This window comes from Grammomys surdaster, unplaced genomic scaffold (assembly GCF_004785775.1).
Source record: "Grammomys surdaster isolate TR1022 unplaced genomic scaffold, NIH_TR_1.0 125953, whole genome shotgun sequence".
NCBI classification, from domain to species: Eukaryota; Metazoa; Chordata; class Mammalia; order Rodentia; family Muridae; genus Grammomys; species Grammomys surdaster.
Window position 1 is genome coordinate 1,548,984 of NW_021620773.1, and position 27,830 is coordinate 1,576,813.

Sequence of the window (27,830 nt, forward strand, 5' to 3'; positions counted from 1 at the left end):
GGCTCGGGGGCCGCGGGGCTGCGCTCCCGGGCGCGCCGGGCTCGCTCCATGCCACGGCCGCTCCGCGCCCCGCCTCCTCCGCCAGCTCCTCCCTCTGCGGGCGGCGGCGGCCGGCGCGCCCTGAGTCCGCGGTGCCCCCCGTAGACCCCCACGCGGGCGGCTGGAAAGAAACAACCAGGGCCAGAAGGTGGGCGCACTGGGCAACGGCGGGCGGAACTGCCAGGTAGGAGCTGGAGAAGGGCTGGCACCCAGGCTTTGGGAACCAGGGAAGGGCAGGCGGGGCGCAGTGGTCCGGCCTCCTCACACCCTGACCAGCAACCTGCACTGGGAGCCCCAATCCTCCTGCCTCTGGACCTGTCTCCTGTCTTAGACAACTGTCCCCTAACCCCATGTCATTCTATGTTGGCCACTTTCCCCAGACCACTTCTCTGGCTTAGGTATAGAGTCTGAGATCTTGATCTTCCTTTCTAACCCAAAAGCCTGTTTGGGCTCCCTAGTACCCAGCCAGGCCAAATTCGCCTGCTCTGCCAATGACCAGGCTCTCTGAGACTATGCTACACTGTTCCCACCACCTAAACAACTGTGACCCTGCCCTTTTGGCCAGAGATTAAGTTATTGCCCCGGCTTCAAATTTGCCCTTGTAGGCTCCACTCCGGTGCCGAGGGGGGCAGAACCTGCAGACCATATTTCTGGGCTCTATGCCAGACCCAGCCAACAGGGAGCAACAAGGAGCCACTGCAGCCCCACCAGGGTCCAGGAATACCTCCGGGCTTTTTGGTTTTGGGGTTTTTTTTTCCCGTTTTTATTTTAACAGGCAACCTCTGCCTGAGGGTCTCTTCCTTCTCAGCACACCCAATATGCTCTGCTACGTCCTGACTGGTAGACCACTGTCACACCAGGTAAGCCCCCTTAACCTGCATCACAACTCATTTAAGTGCTTCTCAGCCAGGAGCCCAGGTGGCTACCTCCTCAGAACCAGTCAGGACCACTGCTGTGAGATGGGGAGTAGGGTGAGGTGGGGGGCACGTGGGTACACACACACACACACACACACACATCTGGCACTCCAGTCACCTAATAAAAATGGAGAAGAAATAATTCTGTCTCCCAAAAAGCAGGTGAACTGGAGAGCCTAGACTAGAGGAGTTTATTCTGTGCCAGCTGCAACAGACACAAATAAAAGGGACCAGCGGCGGCCACGCAGTTCCATTGACACACAGCCCTCCTGGCAAACCGAAACACCCTAGGATGCGTTTTTTTTTCCAGCCACCAACCCATTCAATTCCTAGAAAACCCAAGGGGCCGTGCAAAACCTTCATGGGAGAAATGTGATTTTGCAACGGGACAGACAACCTTGGGGGTCCAATAAGTCTACAGCCTGGAAATCAGTCTGCACTGGCAGGGGGATAACAGAAGGAAAAGCCTCGTGTACGCTTACATCAAAGGCCTTCTACCAAACACTTGTACCCATGAAAGCTGATTCCTATGCTCTGTGACTTTACACTAGTCTCTGACCCAACCGGGACATGGGGGTAGGGGACCAGCCTGTATTGACAGGCCCAGCCTAAGTAACAGACATTAACTGAGTGGCATGCATTTGCTGCTCAGCCCAGCGGGTACATCAACCCGTAGGGCTATCCGAGCTGCCTGACACTGTGAAAACAGCATGCTGCTTATGTAACACTGTACCCAACAGGCTTCCAAACACCTTCTCTATACCTGGCTCTGGAGAAACGGCAAGAAGCAAGAAAGATAGCTCTGGGAATCTAATACAACCAGTGGTTAACATAGGCAGTGCCTGAGGGTCCAAGAAGACTATCCCTCACAGGCACCCCGGGGGGGCTTCTCAAAGGAAACCCCTTACACTGTACTGGTAGAGGAGCCAGCTCAGTGGCCACCCTTATGCCTACAGAGGCTAAGAGGCTCCATTCTTTGCTTCCAACTCTAGATTATAAGGAAGCCAGTACTGCAAATATCCTGGTTTCTCAAGGTTCCAGAACTCAGAAAGGAGGTTTAAAGTACTGTTATTATACATGGCTGGGCCAGGCTTATGGGGGGAGAGGGTGGCAGGGGGGTAGACAACCATAGCTCTCACATGTAGGCTTTGAGACTACACAGAAAGACATTTCCAACCAATTTACCACCAGTTTTCATGCTGTAGTGAGCACCCTAACCACAAGTTGGCTACCCAAAACTCCCTCAGCTGCCCCGTATCCTCAGAGTGAGCCCTAGCTTCTTCCAGAGATCAGCATGAGTAAAACCATCAGGGAGTTCTACCCCCCCACCACCAGCCCATCACTGCACAGGTACCATGAACTACCTTTCCTCCCTGCCTTCCAGCTCAGGTCTGTCATAACTCTCAACCCATCCTGACCCTTCCAGGCCCTCTTACCTGATCTTGCTGTGGCCACCCCTGGCTGCTGAGGGGCCGCTGATGTCATTCTCCTGCTCGCCGCTGTCCCTGTCACGGTCTTTCTCCTCCTGAAGCCGCTGGAGCAGTAGTTGATGAGGGAGGCTTCGGAGAGTGGGCCCAGGAGAAGCTGCGGGCTGATCACCTTTCAGGTTGATATCACTGGCTGAGCGCTGTAAGGGCCGAGGGGATGCCAAGCCGCTCGGGCCAGCCAGACGCCGTCGCTTTGCATAGCTGGGGGTTTCCCTGAATGGTACTGGAGTAGACAGGGGTGGGGTGAGACTCGAGATTCACTGATATTTTTTTTGAAATTTTATAATTACATTTCTCCTTCTCCTCCCCCCAAATCACTCTATATTCCTTTCCTTGCTCTCTTTCAAATCCGTGGCCTCTTTTTTTGTTGTTATTACATGCACATATGTATGTGCATGAATATACGCTGCTGGATATATGTTACTTGTATGGATGACTTCTGGGCTGACCATTTAGCATTAGATAACCAGTTAGTGCCTTCTTCTCTGGGGAAGACTGTTTTCCCCCACTCCCAGCATGCCTCAGTTCTTTGCATAGGGCAACTGATCTTTTAAAACTAAAACACTGAGCCAGAAGAGAGTGCAGTCATTAGAGTGCTTTGTGTGCAAAACTTGAGACCTGAATTCAATCCCCAACACCCACATAAAAAGCCAGGGATGTTGGCATGTACTTGCAATCCCAGTGCCAGGGGTGTGGAGACAGGCAGAGAGATCCCTAGGGCTTGCTGGCCTTCCTGTCTAGCATAATCCGTGAGCCTTAAGCCCTACCAAGAGACCCTGTCTCCAAAATCAACTGGGGGTAGCTCCTGAGGAAAAATACCCGAGGTTGACTTCTGGCTTCAACACACATATACACACACTTACCTGCATATCTATAAGTTTACACACACACACACACACAAACACACACACACACACAGACGAATGAATGTAAAATGTGTTCTAGGAAGTGTCCCAATCCCAGGAAATCCAAACAGTTAACCATATTAATGAAGTCATCACTAGGTGAGCACATCCCAGTCCTCCTCCTTCCAGCCCTGACTTTACAGATACAAGCTTGCTCCTCTTCTCCACCAGCTAAGGCCTCAGAATACCCAGATCTGTGATCAGAACTTCCCGTTCTACAGGCTTCAGGATAAAGCAGGCTACATGTGACAAATCTCATCAGACTATTGCTATGTGACACTATATACTATTGAGTATAGCCAAGGAAATTTAAAAAAGGCATTCTAAACCTGAGCCAGAAAACATCCTAAAAAGAATCAGGCAGTAACTATTTCAGGCTCTGCAAACCGCAGAGTCTCCACTGCCATATCTCAAACTCTATCTCGGTAGCGTGAAAATTGCCACAAATAGTATGTAAACAAATGGGTTCACCTATGTTCCAATAAAACTTTATTTTAAAAACACGTAACATATTGAACTAACTATATGTTGTTTATAAGAGAATCACTTTAGATCCAAAGTCATAAATACATTGAAAGAATATTTTTGTTCGTTTCTTTGCTTGTTGTATTTTGAGACAGGGTCGTACTACATAGCTCTGGCTGTCCTGGAACTCACTATGTAAACCAGTCTAGCCTTAAACCCAAAGGATCTGTCTGCCTTTGATCCCCAGGGGTTGGGATTAAAGACATGTGGCACTATGCCTGGCTACAGTTAGAATATTTAAAATAATAATAGCAATAATAATAACTCACGTAAATAGTAAACAAAAGATCTGAGTAGAGACTAAATAAACTTTAAAAGAAAAAAGACAGTAAGCTGGGAAGATAGCTCATACAGTAAAGTGCTTGAGATATATATGCATGAATACCAGAGTTTGATCCCCAGCACCCACATAAAGTCAGTGTCAATGTCTGCACCTGTCCCAGAGCCAAGGAGGCAGAGGCAGAAAGAAGATCCCTGGGATTCACGGGCCAGCCAGCCTAATCTAATCAGCAAGCCAGTCCATCGAGAAACCATGTCTCAACAAACAAGATTCAAGATGGCTACCAAGGAATACCACGTGAAGTTGACCTCAGGCCTACATAGGCATACAAACACATCTGCACACACAGACACACACACACACACACGATAGATAGATAGATAGATAGATAGATAGATAGATAGATAGATAGATACTGATATATATCTTTCTGATTTTCATTACAGTAATTCATCAAGATTAACGGTTATTAATATATACATACCAAATACCATAAAAGCAAGACACAAAACAAATACCACTGATTAAGAAAGAGAAATAGGCAGTTCTACAATAATATCCAAAACCTTCAATACTCATTTCCAATAATAGAAGATAGAAGAAGATGGATGAGGTCATAGGAGACAAGACAATTAGACCTGACTAACACATCTAGGACATTTCACTGAACAGCAAACACCTACATTTAAAGCGCAGTAAGAACGTTGAGATGTAGTTCATGGGTAGCTTGTCTAGCATACCCAAGTGTCTGGTTCCAGTCCCAGTGTTGAAAATAAAAAGTAGAAGGCCCAGGCATGCTAGCACATGTCCATAATCCCAGCACGGGGGAGGCCAAGGCGGGCAGATCACTGCAAGTTTAAGACCAGGCAGGACTTCATAACAATAATTTCTCAGCAACAGCAAAAGCATCAGCACACACCTTTAATCCCAGCACTGGAGACAGAGGCAGTTGGCTCTCTGTGAGTTCGAGGCCAGCTTGATCTACATAGTGAATTCCAGGACAGTCAGTTATATAGAGAGAGGACCCTGATTGGAGAAGGAGGAAAAAAAAAAAAAAAAAGGTGTGTGGGGGAAATGGCTCAAACATTAGGAGCACTTGTTGCTCTTGCAGAGAACCTGGGTTCGACTTCCATCACCACATCTCAAACTCTTCCGAAGAGACAGAAAAGAAGAAACCAATAGCTGATTCTGTATTACTGATACCCAAGCCAGATAAAGCATCCAAAGATAAAGCTAAAGACTTCCGTAACCAATGTAAAGTATCAATAGAACAGAGAGGGAAAACCAACATCACTATCTGAGCTGATGCAGCTCAAACAGCTGACAACATCCAAGATTCCAGTTCCAGGGAATCCCAAAGCCACCTTCTGGCTTTTGCTAGCAGCAGGCACTCACATGATGCACTGATGTATATGCATACATAAATAAAATAAAATAAACCAAGAAGTCAACATACTTTTAGCCTGACTGACTTTCTTAAAAAAGAATATGGAAAAAGAAATCTAAAATCAGAAGTGATTTAGGTGCTCAACCTTCCTAATGCTGTGGCCTCTAAATATAGCTCCTCGTGTTGGGGTGACCCCCCAACTGTAAAATTATTTCCATTTCTACTTCATTAATTGTAATCCTGCTGCTGTAAGGAGTCATAATGTAAATATCTGAGGTACTGATAGAAGACCCCTGTGAAGGGATTATTCAACACCCCCGAAGGAGTTGTGACCCACAGGTTGAGAACTGATGGTTTAGGGTATTATAACCAATCTTTCATAAATAAAATACAAGATGATATTATGAACAATCACTTGCCACCAAATTAGATAAGCTAGGTAGGTAGGATTTTTTTTTTAAATCCACGGACTACCAAAACTGACTCAAGAAGAAACAGAAAACCCTAAACAGACCTGAAACAGGCAAAGAAACTGAGAAATCACAATCTTCCTACCAACGACAGGAAAGTGATAACAGATGGTATTACTACAGACACTTAGGAATCAACACCCATCCTTCTCAAACGCTTCCAAAGAGTCGGGAAAGAAGAAAACAATTCCTGGCTGATTCTGTCTTACGGATACCCAAGCTAGAGAACGGCATTCCAAGGACAAAGCTAAAAGATTTCAGCAACCAATGTAGGGCATCAGTAGAACAGAGAGGAAAGCCAACGTCACTAGGTGAGCTATTGCAGAAAAAAACATCTGTTGTCATAGCACGTCCTGCAGTGATTTAAAAAAAAAAATTAGAAAACTATTGACAGGAAGAAACCACTTGATATGTTAAGGGGTCTTTATTTATAACCCACAGCTAACATCACATTCAATGAGGAAAGACTAAAAGCTCTCTCCTAACATAAGGGGCATCGCCAGGATGTTTGCTCTCCTTACTGCTGTTCAACATAGAGAAGTTCAGGCTAGAGCGTTTAGGCAGCAAAATGAAATAAGGCTGGCTTTTAATCACAACACTCAGGAATCGGAGGCGAGCCAAGGCTACGTAGCAAGGCTCTACCCCAAGAAAAGAAGGTAGGAAGGAAGGGTGGAAAGATAAAAGAAATTAAATGTATCCAAATTAGAAAAAAAATGTAAAGTAAATCCATTTCTACTTGCAGACAGAATGATCCTATGTATAGAAAATCCCAATACTCCACCAAGAAAGCCACCAAAGCCAATAAGCAAGTACAGCAAAGTTAGTCCAAGACCTGTGTACAAAAGGCAGCTTGTCTGTATAAACAACAAAAGAAGAAAACTCTCTCCAATAAATACCTCCAGACAACTAAAGATCCGCAGGAAAACTGATTCTGAACTCACAGAACATACAAAAACTAAGTTACAATGGATCAGCGGCCTAAATATAAAAGGCTGAACCCATGAAACTTAGAAGAAAACTCAGTAACTGTAGTTAGAAGGGTGAATGTTATTTGAATGTCATTAATATGGTGACTCTCAAACTTTAAATCCCACCTGAGCAAACTAACAACTAGTGTAAACCATGAACTGAAACCAAAAATTAGACCAGTTAGAAAGCACCCACGAACTTCTAACCGATCAAAATTGTATTTCTTGGCTTGCTTCTACAAATGCCTTAAAATTTCTCCCTTCTCCTTCTGGCAGAGTGATGCATGCCCCTCTATTCATGAGTTACAAAATGTGGTAAAATATGAACATGCGTAAGTTTTTCTTTTATCAGACCTAGTAAAAGAAGAAACAAAGACCTTGTGCTCTACATTTTGTGTGAGACTATCTTGACTCTCTGTGGCTCCTGAAGTCATACTGACTTCTGAAGTTGAAATAAAAGCTGTTGTGAGTTCTGTAGGGAGTCTTTGGGTGTCTGACTGGGTTTTAATGAAGAGATCTCAGTAGGAAGTTTCCAGGAAGACAAGAAATAATACATTATTTCAACCCGGCACCAGGGACTGTTTCTCAGGACCTGCTGTTTTCTAGAGAAAGGGTAAATCTTAACAAGAAAAATTACCAGCCTGGAAACCACAATGGTGTGTGTGTGTGTGTGTGTCTGTGTGTGTCTGTGTGTGTGTGTGTGTCTGTCTGTCTGTCTTTCTCACTTCATACCTCAATGGGCAGGTTGTGTGTGTGTGTGTGTGTGTGTGTGTGTGTATGTGTGTGTCTCTCTCTGTGTGTCTATGTGTCTCACTTCATAGACCAGGTTTCCTTCAGTCTCTTATTTCCCTATCCCTACATCCAGAATTACATACAGCATATCCCAAAATCAGGCTCTTCGATCTGTTCTTTAACGACTGTTAGACTTTGATCAAATCCTTGAGCTCAAAATAAATAGATGTATTCCCGTCTAAATAAAAATCGTTTTTGCCTTTCTCATAGCTTTCAAGATGAGCTCATGTGTAATCTAACCATGTCAGTAGAACCTGAGTTTGTCACCCTGAGGATCACAGCCATGGCCACAGGCCCCCATGGAGTTCACACACAGGCTACATATGAATTAGAAAAAGCTAGCCATCTATGGAAAGCCATTCCTGGTGTGTTTCCCACTCATGCTACTGGTCAGCGAGACCTAAGGACAAGAGAAAAATTATGTGATTGATTTCAGAGTACACTAGGTAATTTTGGGGTTTGTTTTTTGGGAGGAGGGGAATGTTGTTTGTTTGCTTTTTGTTTTGTTTTGGGATTTTTTGGTTTTGTTTTTTGGGGGTTTTTTGTTTTTGTTTTTGGTGTGGGCTGTTGTTTGTTTGTTTGTATGTTTGTTGAAACAGAGTCTCACTGTGTAACCCTGGCAGGCCAGGAACTCACAGAGATCTGCTGACCTCTGCCTCTCAATTACTGGGGCAGCCTAACTCCTAGATTTGTTTTTAATCCTAAACTAACTTTGAGACAATCCAGAAAGTCTCCTGAAATATTAAGAGATACTAAGTGAATTAAACTTGTTTGATGTATTAAATTGTTTGAAAGCATTGTCACATGTGTAATACTAAACCTCCTTTTGGGATAGAGGCTGGGGGTAAGGACAGGAAATTCCTATATAGCCCAAGTTGGACCCAAACTTGTCACTCTCCTGCCTAGGCCTCCACAGTACTAGGAACATAGGCATACACCCTCCAGCTACCACATTTTAAACCGTATTTTCACATACTTTTCCTGACAGAAACAGTCTAAAATTGTACGGAATTCCCAGAAGTTTGACCTGTCTTGGTATCACCTTTTCAGTCGTAAGTCTAGTTGTGATAAAATCTTGTAAGCCATAAAAAGTAACGCAATTGCTTGTCTGCTGACCTCATTGTCAGATTTCAACCATGGCTGTTTTCCGTCTTGGAGTATACAGTTATTCTTGTCATTCTTCTCTAAAGGTGTGTGCAACGAGCTGCAGCCCAAAATTATTTCTCCTTCAAAGAGGTTGTTTCACTTAGACAAGTGCTGTGAAATGCAGGTTTTCAGTAACTTTAAGACTATATACCATTAGCTTGAATAAAAGTTTTCAGAACTGCAATGAAGAAGTGAAAGCCAGGAACGGTGGCAGAGTCCAAGGGACTTCGTGAACCCAGGAGTCTAGGGCCAGCCTGGGCAATCTAGAAACACTGAGAAGAGGTGAGGGCAGGAAGAGGAGAGAAGGGTAAATAAAAAGTGAATGAGAGAGAGGGAAGAAGAGAGAGAAGAGAAAGAAAAAGAGAGAAAAAAGAGAAGAAAAAAAGAGGCAAAAGGAGAAATACCTGGTGGTTTGGGGAAACTGCTAACCAAGTCCAAGCAAAGCAAGACTTGGGCCAAGGGCCTGGTATAATGGTTCACACCTGCAGTCCTGACACTTGAAACTGAACTAAGAGGATCACCATAAACACAAGACCAGCCTGGAGGAGAAGGTGAGGTCCAGGCCTTCTAGGATGCAGAACAAGACTCTTGTCTCAAAATAATAAACAAGCAGAAAGAGAAGTAATAACTTCCGAAAAAGTTATTGAAACAGACTGGAAAACAGGTATGTTGTCTCTGTCTGTCTGTAACTTCAGTGTGTGATTTAAAAAAAAAAAAAACTTTTTTTTGTTTGGTTGGGTTGGGTTGGGTCGGGTTGGTTCAGTTCGGTTCGTTCAGTTCAATCTGCGTAGTTCTGGTTGTCCTGGAACTAGCTCTGCAGACCAGGCTAACCTTGTACTCTCACAGATCTGCCATCCTCTGCCTCCCGAGCGCTGGGATTAAAGGCATGTGCCGCCATTGTCCATCTTTTCCAACTTTTTAAATAAAGTTTTTTAAGAAAAAAAGATGAGGTGAATGATTGTATGTGTATTTGATTTTTTCTCATTTTAATGTTCGAGATTTAAGGAAATATGCTTCTCTTGTCCTTTAGGCTATCTGTGGCCTATCGGTTACTCCTTGAAAAGTAAAACTGAAATATTTGCTCCTCTTCCCCACCTGATCCTTCGGCATTGGAAAAGCTGATCATGGATATTTTTATTATGTGGTAACATAATTGTCAGCACAAGTTCAGTAAGAAACTTCTGTTTTTTTTTTTTTAATAGAGTACAATTGGAAGAACCGATTCTACCACCAAGGCTCTGGTTAGAAAATGATTTGAGAATCTGCATAGGATGCCAACCTGCAAGAGCTGTTCCAAGCCTTACTGTGAGTAAAATCTCACTTCTTGTCGGGGTTTCCTCCAGAAACTTGAAGGTATTTGAAAGACCTAAAAAACAATTACTGCAGAGAAAGTCTGAGGTTTATCTTGACTTTATTTCTGAACCTTGTTTAAAAGTCCAAACTGAGGTTCCTCATTAAGAATTTCAGCAAAACGAGCTTAGGAAGCGCCTATGTGATTAACTGTTTCCTTACTAATGGGCTGTTGTGTTGTCATTGCAGTTGCTAGGAGATAGTCTCATGTAGCCCAGGATGGCCTCAAACTCACTTTCATGAGGATGACTTTGAACTTCTGATCCTCTCTCTCCACTTGAGGGCTGGGATTATAGGTGTGCTCTACTGTGTCTGCCTTATTCAGTCCTGATGATACAACCCAGAGCTCTGCACAGCTGGGCAGGGAGCCTACCAATTTAACTATGTCCTTAGTCTCTCCTACTAAATTAGTATAAATAGGCTAAGGTTCGAGAGAATGATGTGGCTACGGAGGAGAAAATTATGCTTCAGAGAAAAACTACAGCATGCTGTTCTGAGACTGTGGCCCTGCTAACTGCTTTGGAATGTTTTTTTATTACTACTGTCTATTACCTATAGACGGGAACTGGATAGTGATTTTCCATATTCCTCCATTTGAATTTTCCCCCCAAATTTCCAACTTAGAATCACTAAGAACAGGAACTGCCCTGTTCCTGAAACTCCGAAGCTGGAGAGAGACTCATTGATGCGATTCCAGAGGATAACCCTACCCCAGAGTGCTGGCCACCAGGGGAGGCCAGCTGTCTCCAGCAGTGCCAGAAATACAGGCATTCAAGATGCGAGCCAGGAAACATGCTTCGAGCTCAACTCCAGAAATCTTGGCTAACTCCTTTCTGGACTCTGGCTGATTTTGTTTGTTCTAATGATTTGCCTTTGCTATGCTTTTATCCTGTAGAAAAAGTACCCTGAGCTAGACGTGGTGGTGCACACCTTTAATCCCAGCACTTGAAAGCAGAGGCAGGTGGGTCTCTGGTCTCTGTACATTGGAGGCCAGATTAGTCTACATAGTGAGTTCCAGGATGTAGAGAGACCCTGTCTCAAAAAGAGGGGGGGGGAGGAAAACATATATATATATATATATATATAAAATTTTGGTTGGTAGACTCATCAGCTAAGGATATACTCTATTTCCTGGGCATCTGCCTGATACTCCTCTAATTCTCCAGCGTTCTACATTCTTTCTAGGGTCTCAAATGTGTCTCCACAGCCATCCACAGTATGCTCACACCAAACATGAGATTTTAAAAAAAAAACTTCAACATCTTCACAGTATGATTTGAGCCAGACATCTTACGCATGACACATTATGATAACACTTATGTCCCAAGTTCTGGTCAATGTGGATAACTTGTTCTAAGTGCCAGGCATGGTGAAACATGTCTTTAAACTCAGCACTTGGGTCTCTGTGAGTTTGGGGCCAGCCTGGCCAGCCACAGTGAGACCCTGTCTCAAAAAAAACAAATAAATTTTTAAAAAATCATCAAATTGCAATGCCATTAGTAAGAGTGGCTCTGGCTCTTTAAATTCCTACTGAATAAACCAAGTCAATGGTAAACCATCATCTGAAACCAGAAACCACACTAATCAGACCACCAACTAACTAAAAAAAAGAAAGCTTTTCTTGTCTTGTCTCTACAAATATATGACCTTTTGCTCCTTCTCAGAGTACAACCTCCACTTATGAGCTACAGAATAATCAAATCTCTTTGTGGCTCAACAGTTTAGAACACTGGCTACTCCTCTAGAGGACCCAGGTTCAAGTCCCAGCACCCACATTGCAGCTCACAACTGTCTGTAACTCCAGTTCCAGTGGCTCCATCAGACCAAGCATGCCTGTGGTCCACATATATGTGCATGCAGACAAAAGACACCTACGTATAAAATAAATACGTATTTTTAAAAAGTTAAGAATGCTTACGTTTTCTTACACCGATGATAAATTATGTGACCTTATTCAGCAATGGGTTCTTTGCTACATCAAAAGCATGAGCAATTAAAAAAAACATTTTAATAAAAATAAAAACAAGCAGGTTTTTGTGTCTATGAAGACAAGTGCTTCCTTACTACTCAAGAGACTAAGTCAGGAGATCACCTGAGACCAGAAGTCAAAATGAATCTGGCCAAGAAACAGAGCAGTGTACAGGAGCTCTTTCTTGTAATCCCTATTCTCAGAGGCTAAGGCAGAAGAACTGTCAAGAGTTTGATCCCAGCCTGGGCTATAATGAAACCCTGCCAAAAATATATTTTTTTCTTAATTTGTTACATCTATTTATTTGTGTATGTATATATACGAACACATGCATGTTCCATGGCCCACATGTGAAAGTCCTTCCACCATGTCAGTTTCCCAGGGACTGATCTAGGTGCCAGTCTTGGCAGCAGGCTCCTTTAACCACTAAGCCATCTTGCTGGCCCTATATTCATTGTATATTCAAAATATATAAAGAATTTCTAAGCCAAGCAGTGGTGGCGCACACCTTTAATCCCAGCACTTGGGAGGCAGAGGCAGGCGGATTTCTGAGTTCGAGGCCAGCCTGGTCTACAGAGTGAGTTACAGGACAGCCAGAGATATACAGAGAAACCCTGTCTCGAAAAACAAAACAAAAAAAAAAATCTCATAATCCAACAATAAGTAAAATGCCTTTTAAGTTAGAAAAGGCCTTCATTTTTCTCCAAAGACACACAAATGTACACCAAACTCACGTAAACAAGCTTAATATCACTGGGCATTAGGAGACCACAAAACCACAATGAAATATCACACCATTTCCAACAGAATAACTACAATTAAAAAAAAAAAAAAGCACCAGACAGACTTCATTCAGAAAGAATGTAAAGAAGTTAAAAAGTTAGAAGCTCATGCACAGCTGATAGAAGTTTGATAGAAGTTGGGAAACAGTTTGGAAGTTCCTCAAAACTGTAAGAACTATCATATCACCTAGTAATTCCACTCCTTGGGATAAAACCAAAAGAAGTGTAAACAAGTATTCATATAAATACACATACAAACATGTTTGTGATGGTAATAACAAATTCAAATATCAACAAACAGGAACCAGCTAGAGAGATGGCCCAGCTGTTAAGAGGGTACACCGTTCAGCCTGGCGGTGCTGTCCCACTCAGGAGAAAAAGGTAGGTGGATCTCAGTGAGTTTGAGGCCAGCTTGGTTTACAGAGCTAGTTCCAGGACACCCAGGACTGCACAGAGAAACCCTGTTTCAAAGAAAACAAAAGGGGCCTGGAAAGATGGCTCAAAGGTTAAGAGCACTGACTGCTCTCCTAGAGGTCCTGAGTTCAATTCCCAGCACTCATATGGCGGCTCTCAACCATCTGTAATGGGATCCGATGCCCTCTTCTGGTGTGTCTGAAGATAGCTACAGTGTACTCATACGCATAAAATAAAAATAATTTTTAAAGAAAGAGTGGATGCTGCTGTTGCAAAGGGACATAGGTTTGGTTCCCAGTACCCAACTGGGCAGCTCACAACCAACTGTATCTCTAGTACCAGGGAATCGAATATCCTCTTCTGGCCCCAAAGGTACCTGTATTATGCATGTGATGCCCATATACAGACAAGCAGGTATGTGCATGTGAGAACACACACACAGTATGTTTTAATGTCAAAACAACCTATATATCCAACCAACAATAAATAAGCCAAATACAATGCACAAAGACAATAGAATGTTTTTTAGCCTTAAGGTAGAAGGAAGGGACATGACTTTACAAGGCAGATGAAGCTCAAAAAGACAAAGAGTAAAAGATGCCGAACACAGAGAGTGGTATTGTAATCCCGTTGATATGGAACAGCGGTAACAGGTAAATGCAAAGAGAGATTATGTTCTCAGCTGACAGGTAAGTAGAAGAGGGTAACACAGAAAAATTACCTAACATATCTGAGATATTCTTTGGAGCAATGGAAATATTTGGGGATTCGACAAAACTGGCATACAAGGTTGTAAATGTAAGGAATGCCCCTGGATTGTCAGTAAGAGTAATCAGTTTTAGGTAAGGAACATTTCACTTTAATTTAAAAACAAAAACTACACGGTGGGCAGGCTGGGGCCTGCAGCACTACCTGCTAGCTTTGTCTATTAAAAAGTAGAGGCAGGATCAGCAGAGCAAGCTTCTCCTCGAGCTGACGACCAGTGTAGAAACACAGGCTCCATCCAGGCCCAGACTCAGAACCTACCCTAAACAAGCTCTCCAGGTGATGTCACCATGAGGTGCGTTTCCAGAGGCACTTACCAAAAATGAGATAGACAGTCCGTGAGAACATATATACATAGAATGTTTTCGTGTGCACACATCCTTGCTTGAAAGAGGATAGCCCAGTGACCAAAACAGGAAGCAGAGAAAGCCACTGATGGGACAGAGTCCTGCCCAAGGTCTGTTGATCCCTAAAGAGAAGTGCCAAGATACAGGATGTGTCCTGTCTTTTGAAGCATGACATTAGTGCCTACCATACACTACCCTGCGGAAGGAAGCAGAGGATGGAGAGACAGAGACTTCCACACAGCCCTCCATGTGCGGGCTTCTGCCCAAAGACCAGAGTGAGACAAAGTAACTCACAACTGTCACTTAAGAAATGTCCTTGGAGTGAATTTGTGCACATGGCAGTGGGCAGATGTGCAGATGACAGACCTGAGTCCCCACGTCTAAGGATATGTTTTGTCACTAACCCTCTGAAATTCGGTTTCCTTCTCTGCAAAGAGGCCCAATAATCAGTTTCACAAAAGGATATTGGGAAGGTAAACTGAGATAAGAAAGTTCAAAGTAAATCATCCCACCCAGGGACGACTGGTTATATGCTGTCTAAGTTTTTATGACAACTTTACACAAGCCAGGGTCATCTAGGAAGAAGAAACTTCAATTGAGAAAATGCCCCCATCAAACTGGCCTATAGGCAAGTCTGGGGCAATGGGATGGTGATGATGGTGATGATGATGGTGATGACGGTGGTGACGGTGGTGATGATGGTGATGATGATTGATGTGGAAGAGCCCAACCCACTATGGGTGGTGCCACCCCTGGGCAGGTAGTTCTGGATTATATAAGAAAGCAGGCTGAGCAAGCCATGAGGAGCAAGCCAGGAAGCAGAACTCCTCCATGGCCTCTGCTTCAATTCCTGCCTCTAGGTTCCTTCCGTGACTTCCCTTCATGATGGACTGTAAGCTGAAATAAACCCTTTTCTTCCCAAGTTGCTTTTGATCATGGTGTTTTACCACAACAATAGACACTTAACAAGGATGGACTTGTAACATTGTAACATCAAAACGTGTGATCCTGTGTAGCAATGAGAGCAGATGCCTACATCAGGACCAGACCATACACATGCCCACTCTGCTCAGCAACAATGTGCCTAACCCCAACTGAGCCAGCACACTTGGGTAAAACGGTCAGTGAGCTTCAGCTGGTGACCCCTAGATTCCTAGAATGAAGAGAAATATTTCCACTCCTCATGCTAGACACTATACAAGCTCTTCATCCCTTGGGTGGGGGGGAACAGTTACAAACAGGCCACGTCCTAAAATCCATACCCTTCCAGGATCAAACCCTACAGGAGACCAAGGCGAACGAAGACTCTGAGAACTCTAAGACACTTTATTTCACATATGACATGGTGAGGCGTCGCAGCTGTTAACAGTTCTCTCAAGATAGACAATCAGGTAAAACAAGACCTCGAATATCCACAAACAGGGTGATCCTAGCAAACGCTGTCTCTAATACTTTCACCCCCAATCAAACTGTACCTATATCTTGCCCCTATATCAACCCAGAAACTATGTCCTGCTCTTTCTACATGAACCTGGGCCCAGCCTTGTACCATGGATCATGAACTCACTCAGCTCTCTTGTGAAAGCCACTCCCGTTCAGTTCAACCATCACTATGGCCCCACCTGGCAAGGTTCAAGGGTTCATAACCAAGCCTTATTATCAGAGAGCAGCTCAGGGAAGAGCCCTAAACATGAAACTGACCTGAATCTTAACCCCATCCAAAAATGAACCTCCGGGCCAGACTGACGGAGAACGGAGGAACATTCTAAGCTTAATGCCATCCCCCAGCCTTTTGCTGCCCAATGTCCCTGAAAATTGAAACCAAAAAATGGGGACACTTCAAGTAATACTCAGAGAAGAAAGGGAAGCCTGGGGCTCTATGTTCCAGAAAGAGTCACAGGCAGAAAAGCCAGAACATTAAGAGATCCCTACAGCTAGAAGGCTTTGCTGAAGCTAGACAGCAGCCCTTTATTGGAGGAGGGGCCCACAGTACCCTGCACACTTAGTCACCTGTACTCAGTAAGAACCAGCCTGGCTCTGGAAGTGCGCGCATACACACACACACACACACACACACACACACGCACACACGCACACATGCACACACACTCGCACACACACAGTTGCACTCGCACACGCACATGTACACAGAAATGGGCTGGACCCTTCTGCCTCCCTGACTTGAAGCTAAAGCTATCCATGCAGCTTCTGACCCTCCTGCTAGGACTTACACAGATGCCAAGCCTGTTTTAAGCACTGCCTCCTGGGAGCTCAAACCTGCTGGCCAAGTCACCATCCACCAACCTATTCCCACTTCAGTCTTCATCCTAACCTTTGTGATTTTTTTTCTCGTCATGTATGTTCATAGGATATTGTCACATGGAAAGCCATAGGAAGCTTAAACCCAGTAATGTTCCAGGCTGGAGTGAGATCTGCCGCCCTATGGTCCCAGAAGATCCTTCTTAGCACTTAGTGGGAAGCACAATCCCTGATCTAACTGCTGACCTAGGTTATCCCAGCCCAGAACCCAGACCTGCTCTAGGCCCTGACCAAGAATTCTGTTCAGCCCACACAGGCCATTTTTAACAGGCCATTTTTGATCTCATTCCCTGTGTCAGCAGAGGTCACTAGGTGGCAACAGTCTTGACGTATGGGGGTCCTGTTACACCACCTCTGCCTATGACAAGCACAGCACGAAGAAGGACCTGTGAGTGGGACAGAACTCACCGACATCCGAGTCTTTGTGGGTCTTGATTACCTCAGCAAGTTCAAAGTTCCCTGCAATAATGGCCACCTGGGACAGAGACGGGAAGACATGAAGGGCAAGGAAGGAGACTCAGGAACCCAGATTTGACCCCCACCCCAGCTGCTCCTCCTGGAATCCTCCGTGGAGCATGTCCTCCCAAAGCCACTCTCAAGTCACAGCCACAATGTCTACTGGGACATCACTTCTTAAAGACAAGAGACAAGGATGCCGGTAACTAGGGTTGGTCCACTACCGTCATCTGCCTAAGTCCTGAGGTACTTCTGGGACACAAGGCTTAGAGTTAAAACATGAACAGATCTGTTCGCACTAGTAGAACGTTCAATCTGCCCCTATATGCAGGCACAATTCCTCTCTCAGTCGCAGCCCCATGTCTTTCAGCCCTCATTCTTCCTGAATCCCCCAAATCTGGACATCTAATAGTCCCTGACGTATCTACATCTGGGTGTGTTCAAACCTTCATCCTCTGCCTCACACTCCCAGACATGGCGATAGCACCTCACCTTTCTGATATCCTCAGGGGCCTCTGCTCCACCTAAGAATAACAGACACCCCCCTCCCCTGCTGCTTTCATCCCCGTAGCACCTTCAGCTCCTCCAAAACTCCAGGCCACAGAGATGACAGCTAGCTGGACAGCCAGTGCCAACCAGCCTGGCAGACAAAAGGCTCAGAACTATAACCTGGATCCAGTCCGATGTAGTAGAGAACACACCCTTCTCAGCTTTCTTCCCTGCACCCCTGCCTGCCTCTGGGGAAATCAGGCCCACCACACCTGTCTCTCTGCCCTCTCCATTTGTCTCTTTCCCAGAGTTCTGGAGTCGTAGGATGTTTTTCCATGACAGGAGGAACCGCCACACCAAACACTCCCTCAAATTCTGGGCACCACACTAGCCTACTCCTAGCTCCCCCTTGGGTGGCAGTCCTGAGAGTAAGCACTCCCATTTTGCCTTCTGAAGAAGAGTCAAGATTCAAAGTCAAGTGGCAATAGGGACTCGTAAGCAACCCCCCCCCCATCTCAGCCTGTACCTGGAAGGCTGTCTGGCTGTTGTAATTGCGGACGTCCTTGTTGGCACCACGGAAAAGCAGGACGCGCGCACAACTCTCCTGTTGGGAGGCATAAGCCATCAATCACACTGGGCAGCAGGAAAGGGAGGGCCAGGCCATGGCGGGGACACACGTGGTGTACAGGGCCCAAGGATCACTCACACACAAACTCACACCTCTTCAGTGCACACCTAGGCTAGGTAGAATTACACAAGTAGCTCTCATCCGAAAGCTAGTTTGTTAAGAACATACATGGGGACATATTGACACATACATGCGCTCAGAGAACAGATGTGTTTTAAGTAGGCCACCCAGTAACTACGACCCAGTAACCAGACTGGGCACAGAACATACACATAGAGTACAGACATCCCATACTAGCTGGGATGTACAGTAACCTATGTTCAGGCACATCCACACATGGAGTCACTCTTTACCACAGTGGGACCCTCTCATGGTGTACCTGGTTGTAGAGGGCACAGATGTGCAGGGCTGTGTTTCCCGAGGCATTCTGGGCACCCATGTTGGCCCCATAGAATAGCAGGTGCTCCAAGTGCTGCACATGCCCAAAGCGGCAGGCCTGAGGAGAAAAGAGGAATTGAACCATCCCAGACAGAGGCCAGGGTCACCTGTATACAGCCTGGACCCAGCCTAAGCTCCCTGCTCACCTGATGGATCTCTTGCCAACCATTCTCATCAGTGGTCCCCAGCTGTGCGTGATCATGGAGAAGCAGCTCGCAGCAGAGGGCATCCCCGCCCCCTAGGGCACTATGGTACAGGGGCGTCAGGCCGCGGCTGTCCTTGTAGTCAGGTGAAGCCCCCAGGTCCAGCAGGGTCTGAGGGTAAGGCACCTCAGAATCCATGGCCAAGCCCAGCTTTCTGCATTGAGTCCCTCCAGACCAGGGTCCTGCCCTCACTAACCGTCAATGCCCCTGCGTTGCGCTGGCGGGTAGCACAGTGGACGGCTGTTAGCCCATCTCGGGTTCGGAAGTCCAGATGAGCACCGCCATTGCGAAGAACCTTCAGAAGGTCAGTGGCATTGTCCAACTGTGCAGCAAGGCTCAGAGGGCACTCTGGGTTTGGACATAAATAAAGGTTAGGGTCCCAGCCAGTCAAAAATACAGCCCCTCCCCATTCTTCTCCTTACCTCCTGAGTCAGGGTCATGAAAATTGGGGTCCAGCCCCTTGTCCAGCAGGCGGGCCACCTTGTCTGTGCTGTGTAGCTGGACATAGTCCATGAACTTCTTCAGGTTTGCCTAGAACATCAGCCATCCCAGTCAGCTGGGTGCCATGGCTAGGGTCATCTTACCATCACCCCCTTCCTCCAGCAAGCTCCAGACCACCTGTAAGGCATACACTGTCCCTAACCCCAATATGACTAACCTGTCACCCAGCTTGCTCATCCTCAACCCCATAGTCTTACCTCAAGTTTCATCTCACCTTGGCTGGACCCATGTGCTTTCGAGGCCTTCTCTGTAAACCCTCAACAGCTGTCAGCCTGAACCTGGCCACTCCCATCCCAGCCTGGCCACCCAAGTCATGGACCCCAGCTGAGTCCCTTCTCTCAGCCTAAAAGAACACTGAGGCCATTCTGACAGGTGTCAAATCCTTACAACTCTGGTCTTATTCCTCTGCCCCATCTTACCCCTGGCACACACATGACATGACATGCCTCCTATTCCTTTGCCCTGCAAAGCTTCACTGGCTTGTCTGGTGGCACGGGTATCAGCCACACAGGGCAAGGGGTCCCAGCCCAGGCATCTACAAGCAGCATGTCCCATAGACAGGAAAGAATGCCTCGTGGACCAGTATCATGGGTCAGGGTGATGAAACCATAGAAGAAACTATGCAAATCCTCTAGGAAGACCTTAGCCAGCCCCAAGGTAACAGAGTGCATAGGGATAGCTGGAGCCCAGGCAAGCCAAGGAATAGGGCTGCAGTTAGAAGTTCAGGTCCATCCTAAAACCAAATGGCTTTCTGAAAAGAGCTGCAGAACCCAGGATGCCTGGGTCACACAAGGGCCAATGGATGGAGACAGAGACCTCTCTGACATGGTCTCTACCCAGCAAAGAGCCATGGCCACTGACTGTCACCTGCTCTGGGGGAGCAGAAAAGTCTGCCACGGAAGCCTGAGGATCTAAGACCACAGATAGGGTCACAAAGACCTTTCCCTAAACTCCAGAGACAAACAAAGAAATATCCCACAAACCAATTCCCATTGGCCCACGGGAGCTGGGGGATTTGGAAAGAGGCTACAACACCCACCTTGCCTCTTGGACACCCAGAGGAGGAGTTTAGTACACCCCTCAAAAAAACAAAAAACAAACAGTGAATGGAGTCAGACCCTACAGGGAGTAGGTCCCAGAAGCAAAGACACTAGACAAGTAAGTATACCCAGGCCACAGGACCTAAACAGTCAGACAGATCTGGGCCAGCTTTACTGGGCAGTCACAGTAGGTGACTCAACCCCTCTCCTCACCTGTGAGATGTGTAGCAAATCCCTCCCAGAAGAGAATTAATGAGATACCTAATTATGTGTTCCTTATACTAGGGAACATAGGCATTCAACCACTTGCCCTCAGAGCCAACACACTATGCTTATTTGGTTCCCTCTCCCACCCTCTTCCCGCCTTCCCCCTACCCCCAGCTTCTAACAAGGCTCTCACCCCTATACCAGCCAAAATCTAATTAAACTGCAACCTATCGCTGGACCAGTCATGGCCATGGAGTGTGTTTCCAGTCCCAGACCAAGTCCTGAAATCCACCTCAGGGAAAGCAGGCTGGACCAAGGTAGTTTGGGGGCAGTGGTCATGCACGGTGAGTCCCCTCCAGGGACTGCCTCTTTACCTTTGTGTGTAGCTTTGCAAACTGCTTGTCATCTATGAGGTTCTGGGCATAAACTCTCCGCTTGTATCGGAACTGCTCAGATAAAGAAAAGGTGGGGAGAAGGCACCCACACGGGCCGGTGTGAGCAAGCGGTGGCCACCACTCCGTGCTGCTCACTGCTCACCTCCCTCCTGCCCACACTGTCACTGTAGCCCACAGTCATACAAGTCCCAGACACACACTTTCAGAGTGGACAGACAAGAACCGACAGCTACCGACCACCTACTACACAGAAACAATGTGCGGTCCAGAGAAGTACTTGGCCAACTCAAGGCCTGGTGGGCCTACAGCCTGCCTGACTCATTTCCACAGCCAGTGCCTGGAAAACTCTACTGCTCTCCCAAAGATCTGAAACTAAGCTTCTCTTCCTCGACACTTCCACTCCAAGTAGAAATTACCCAATTCTAGTGCTACCCATGAGGGTCAGACCAACTTTGACCTTGGTGTACACACACACACACCCTTCCTATTGGGACTAAAAGTCTCAGTCCCTATGGAATGGCACTCAAGTCACCTTTACATGTCATAAATGGTGTTCAAGATTTTGGGCTAACCTCAGAAGACTTGGGAGTGAGAGGCAAGAGACAAACGTGCACACAAGCGACACTGTTCACGCCACATGACCCCTCACGCACTCACTCCTTCGCACACTTCTCCCTCCAGGGCTCGGACTGCTCACACCACACACGCTGAGTGTGCCCGTGCTGCATGTGCTCACTGTGTGCTGTCCATATTGCTTGCTGCAAGCGCTCTCTCCACACCGCGCTCCCACCGTTCTCCATGCTTTAAGCTGCAGCACACCACTTAACCACACATGGGCAGCTCGTACTTCACCCTACCCACTGCCCTCGGTGTACCCACCTCGGCCTCTCAGCACACCGCTCAGGCTACACACAGCCCACCTCCCAACCCCCCACCCCGCTCCTGTCGCCAACTCCTCCCGGCCTGCCCTTCACTGCTCCAACCAAGGAGCTCAAAGATCACACCCTGTGCGCTCCATGCCACCCCCACCCTGGTCTGCCCAGCACCTCCAGATAGGGCAGGGGCGTGTCCAGGTTCGGCGGGTAGTCCTGTAAGAGCCGCTCTTCATCCAGGAACTTGCCGGCGCGACCCCGGGAGGGAGGCTGGAATAGCCCGTAGTTGAGCGCGTCCTGAAGGCTGTGATTGAGGGCGCAGAGCACACGCTGCTTGGCGGCCCATACGGGCGCGGTTGGGTCCAGACGCAGGCACTTCTGCAGCGGAGCGAGTAGTGAGCCCGGACCTGCGGGCGCAGGGCACCGCGCCCCGGGCCCCGCTTTGGAGGGCTAGTTGGGGAGCGAGAGCAGGGACCCCGCGCCACCGCGGAGAGGCCGAGGCCCCGCCCCGGGGCTGGGCTTCCAGGGCCCCGCCCCGGCGATGGGGAGGGTCCCGCGGAGGCGGCGGGGGAGGGGCGAGTGGCCACGGCCGGGGGTCCTGGCGCAGGGCGCGCCCGGCGGGGGTCACCGTTAGCGGGCCGCACAGGGGTACGGCGAGATCGCAAAGGCTCACCGTTTGTTGCAGGTCCGGGATGCCGACGCGCACGACCACGGCGCTGGCCCCGGGGCCGTCCATCCCGGTGCTTGCGCCCGGGCCCGGACTGTTCCCGGCGGAGAGAGGAGCGCACGGGGACTCCGCGCGGCGCCCTGGCCCCCCCTGGCCCCCCGCCGGAGCCCCGCTGACCGCGCTACGCGGGAGGGGGCCTGGGGGGGCCAGGGCCGGGGCCAGCGCGGGGGACAGCGGCTCCGGGGGCTCCGCAGGCGCAGCGGCGGCGGCGACGGCGGCACGGTTTAGCTGCATCGGCCCCGGCTTCGAGCGGCGCCTGCCTTCCCCGGGGGCGGGGGCGGCGGGGGGAGGGGGGGCCCGAGCCCGGAGCGGAGTGGAGGCGGGGAGGGGGCCGCGCCGGAGGCGGGGATGGGAAGCCCGGGGCCGGGAAACTGGGGTCCCCCGCGGGGTCGGGGCGGCGTGGGCGTGTGGTGCAGAGGGCGGGGGCCGGGGGCCCGCGCCGGGGAGGGGGGGTTGGCTGTCGAGGGGGAGTGGCTGACACAGCGGGGGGATGGCACGCCGCGCTTCCGCTGCAGGCGAGCGTCGCAGACCACCGTACTGGGGTGACGGAGGGTTCTGGAGCTGGGTGGGGGACGCGTCGGGGCAAGAGGACCCACAAGCCGACTGAGAGGGAGAGACAAGCAGGAAAATTGGTGTCCTGGGGTAGAAATCTCCCCAGTCTGCCGACCCCATTCCAGACCCCAAGGAGGTAGTGGGGTCACCAGGGCACCGTGCTGGGTAGGAGACCTGCAGACCCCAGGCGCGAGCAGGGTGGAGCTGCAGTCCACGGAAGCGTCCCCAAACCAACCCTTCTAACCGCGCCCAGGGTGTTCCTCTCGGCCCCCACCTCAACCGAGTTTAGGGAGTCTGTCCGGACTCTGCGGCCTCCCGCACCTTGGCTGGCCCAACCCTGCAGTTGGTCGCCCCCTCCCCGTCACCTTAGCGACAGCAGGCTGGGGGCGCGACCTACGAGGAAAGGCTTAGGGGAGGGGGCGCCACTAGTCTCCACCTGCGACGGGGAACTGAATTTTAGTTTCACACGTTGTCGTGGCAACGCGGGAGGGGGTGACGAGTGGGCGGGGAGGGGAGCGCTGTGAGTGAACCAACTCAGGCGCCGCCCGCGTGGCGTGCCAGCCTTAGCCCGGCGCTGCCTCGGAAGTGCCCAACGCACGGGGGGCCCAGCTCCCAAGGCCCAGAAAGGTGCAGCCCCTGAATGGATGAATTGCCCTACTCTCACTAGGGTCTACTGCCTTCCACTGCATTGTCCCGCATACCTAGACTTACACCTCACTCCCTAACGGCCCCAGAGAGCCACTCATCGGTGGCGGCACAAACTGGACAGCTTTTGCGGAGCAGCCTGGCCGGGAACTCTGCCAGTGGCAGAAAGCATCCCCTCAGACACAGCCTCTCCTACCCTCTCCGTGAGCAACCCTGGATCGCCCACAAAACTGGCTATTCCTGCGCATCCCAGGAATAACCCTGGACTGCCCTGGTCCTATACACGATAGCGCCTCCCCAGATCCCACCCCCTGACCACCTGGGTCACCTTAGAAATGCCCTCACCCCACACAGAACAGTGATTGGTTAGTCTCCCCCCCCCCAACAGCCTGCACTCCCCCACGAATCCACCACCTTCCCAAAATGTTTCATGACTCCATATAGGGCTCTCTGACCAATCGCAACCACACAGCATTGTCCTCCGTGGACCACCTGGCTCACTCCCACATCACTACCCCTTGAGGAAGAGCCTTCTCCCTAAAGAATCTCCCAAAAGAACCGCTTACCCGGCAGAGCTAAGTCTCCAGCGCCCTTCTGTGCGTCTGTTCCCTGCTACCCTCAAGCCTGGGTGGACCCCTCCGTGCTCGGAGAAGTGAAACCCCAGTAGGCTCTGACCTCCAAGCCCCTCCCAAGGTGTGACTGAGTGGTGCAACTTAGAGTACCCTAGGGGTTAGGGCAGGATGTAAGAGGGGCAGGAGAGGAAAGAGTCTCCCTTATCTCCAGGAAGCACCTTGGGAAGCTCAGGGCTGGGTTTCCTGTGTTCCAACCCAGAGAGGAAACTCTGCTTCCTGACCCTGGAGTCTAACATCTTCCTCCCTTACTTCTTTCCTCTCCACCTTGACCCATGCCCCAACTCCCTCTGGCTAAACCCAATCCCTCCCATCAGGACCTCCACCCATCTTTATTTCCAGCCTCCCTTTCCCCTAAACTAGCTGCCTGCTTGGAAAATGACGGCCAGAATCCACCAGTGAGGAGACAGGAATGGAGGAATCCCAGGTCCTCAATCAGGCAGCAGGCCAGCCTTGGGCACTCTGTAAACATGTCCTTGACCTGAATTAACCCAGAGCCCTGGGTCTTACCCTTTCAGGCTTACTATCCCAAACTGGACCTCGCGGGAGCCCTTAAGCCTCCCCTTTCGGAATGAATCTAATTATGGGTGGCCTTTGTTGTGCTGCCAAGGTTTTGGGGCGAAAGTATCACATTTTGTTAACCAGCTCCCTTCAGACTGACCAATCTCTGGCCTCAGCTAGCCTTCACACTCCCAGGGTGACATCAAGCCTGTGGCCTGCACAGTGCCTGCACACTTAGTGAATCTCACAGTATCCCAACCTGCTTCCTACTAAACAGCAACAGTAGCAATGCCCAGAAACAATTAAACATGGATGTCTTCCCAACGGGTTCCCTGAGAGGGAATTAAAGAGACAGATGTGTTCTAGCGATTATTTCTTTGAGAATGACTGCAGGTTCCTCCTTACCTCTCCCAAGCCTCTTAAGCAGCCCCCGCTGTCCTCCCTCAGACCCATCAGACCCCCATCTCCCCAGCAAAGTGACACTGCCTTGGTTCTACCTTCAAATACCAGGGAGGTTGGCTTATTCCTTCCTATCACCAGGGCCAAAATTCTGGAAAGATCTTATTTTGACTATCCACACTTCTTCCCCACCTCCTGGTGCACTTTCGGCTACACAGCTTCAAAAGACTTGGGGGTGGAGAGAGCTCTGTGACTAGCGCATCCAGAACAGTGCATGGCATGTGGATAGGATTGGAAGCAAATATACAACGGTCTCCTCAGCCCACTGCTCCTGCAGCTGCTCCCCGGGCCACTGCCAAGGGTCTACTGCTTAAGCATCCCCCGGAGACCCAAAATCTCCAGTGACAGTCTCCATGCTCAGCCCTTCCACATCCTAAGTCTACTCTGGCCTGTGATCCATACTTCCATCCGTATCCACTGGCCCTCCGGTTGACCTTGCTTGGCCTGTAGGCTCCTCTGCTTGCTAAGGTAATTTGCCTGTCTTCCACATCCGTGGGTATCTCTTCCTTCCATCCATCATTCCTGCAGACAGCCTTCTCTCTCCTGTTACTCAGCTCACCCAGACCATCTCCTAGATGCCTTCCTCTCCCAGGCTGCATCTCTCTCTCTGTGAACCCACCTCACCCCAGGCTTCTTTGCTGATTGCTCTCTTCGGAGCTGATTTGGTTTCTCTTTTGTAAAACTGCCATTGTCTTTCAAAGCACTGTGATTTTTTTTTTTTTTTTGGTTGCTTAGCATCTGTCTTTTCCCTGCCAGAAGGTGGGCTCCCTGTAGAAACAGGTCTTGTTAGCCTCTCTGGTTCTGCTGTGTCCAAGCGCTTGTACATAGTGCATTTGTACATAAGTAAGCTGGAGATTAAACTATCATCTAGAAGATTACACCCAATTTCAGCTCAGACCTCCTCGCTGTGGAGTAGGTGAAATTCTGAGTGCTTATAAATTGACTGACTACAATTGACTGTCTAGAGCCCACTGTGTGTCTGTGTGAGTGTGTGTGTGTGTGTGTGCATGTATGTGTTTATTACCCTTGATTATGTAATATCTAAAGGTATATTCATATTCCATCTCATCTTGAGTCTGATTTTTCTTTTTCTAGGAAGAATAATCTCTTAAGAGTCAGTTGTTTGAGATGAGAGTCTTGCTATGTATCCCAGGCTTCCTCAAACTCACCGTCAGTACGTCAGCCTCCAAGTTCGTTGGGTTTCCTCAGCTCTTTCATTTTATGGTATCTTGATTTTCTCTACATTGCTTTTTAGTTTTGCTAAACTCACTGAGCTGGATATTTATCTGATTCATTTCCAGTGCTTCATTTTTTTTTCTAAGTTCTTCACAAACATTCAGCACGGTTAATTTCCACTTACCACTTGAGTTATAGTGTTGATATGTAATATTTTTATTTCATTTTTAAATTTTCTGTTGTATTTTTGGCTCCGGGTTTACAGGAATATGCTTATTTACATTTTCAAATGTAGCCTATATATTTGTGGGCTAGCTATTAATGATTTCCTCCTGTCCAGGAAAGATGGGCTGGACAATACTGGTATTTGTGCAGTTTGTGAAGATTTTCCTTGTATCTTGAAGCCAAAAGAGGAAAAATGACACATTCTAAGACAACTCGGACTACATAATGAAACTACATCTCAAAAAAAAAAAAAAAAAAAAAAAAGCAAGCCAGGCATAGCAGTACACAGTTGGATCTCTGAGTTCAAGATTAGCCTGGTCTACAAGAGTGAATTCCAGGACAACCAGGGCTACACAGACCATCCTTGTCTCCAAAACAAAAACAGAGCAAACAAGGTGTGGAGAGATGGATTACTGCTTAAGAACATTTACAACCCTTGGAGAAGACCCAGTTCAGTTCCCAACACCAACAGGACGGCTCACCGTGATCTGTAACTCCAGTTCCAGAGGTTTGGATGCCCCCTTCTGGCCTCAGTAAGCACTGCATGTATTCAATGCACATACATAAAGTTCAAGCAAAAACACTCCCTACACATAGAATTGTTTGAAATCTTTTTTTAAGGTTTAATACATGGAATACATGTTTTTAAGCATTAAAAAATGAAAACCAGTGTGAGCATTTGTGTATATATATATATATGGACTAATGATCTTTTTTTGTTTCTTTGTTTTTGTTTTTTGTTTTTCAAGACAGGATTTCTCTGTGTAGCCCGGGCTGTCCTGGAACTCACTCTGTAGACCAGGCTAGCCTCAAACTCAGAAATCC

General features: G+C 48.1%; 1 protein-coding gene across 1 annotated transcript in view; it reads right to left on the bottom strand.

Moving 5' to 3' along the window:
- The window catches only part of Shank3 (SH3 and multiple ankyrin repeat domains 3), a 56,582-nt gene extending 33,692 nt beyond the window's left edge, over positions 1 to 22,890 (bottom strand). Inside the window, exons 1-10 of the mRNA XM_028753641.1 lie at positions 22,765 to 22,890; positions 22,266 to 22,469; positions 21,199 to 21,270; positions 19,499 to 19,607; positions 19,273 to 19,424; positions 19,020 to 19,187; positions 18,815 to 18,931; positions 18,334 to 18,411; positions 17,271 to 17,337; positions 2,393 to 2,666 (exon numbers count right to left, since the gene is read on the bottom strand). Of these exons, the coding sequence (XP_028609474.1) occupies positions 2,393 to 2,666; positions 17,271 to 17,337; positions 18,334 to 18,411; positions 18,815 to 18,931; positions 19,020 to 19,187; positions 19,273 to 19,424; positions 19,499 to 19,607; positions 21,199 to 21,270; positions 22,266 to 22,469; positions 22,765 to 22,827 (1,304 nt within the window). The 5' untranslated portion in view covers positions 22,828 to 22,890. The remainder of the gene's footprint in view (positions 1 to 2,392; positions 2,667 to 17,270; positions 17,338 to 18,333; positions 18,412 to 18,814; positions 18,932 to 19,019; positions 19,188 to 19,272; positions 19,425 to 19,498; positions 19,608 to 21,198; positions 21,271 to 22,265; positions 22,470 to 22,764) is intronic.
- Positions 22,891 to 27,830: the final 4,940 nt, after the last annotated feature.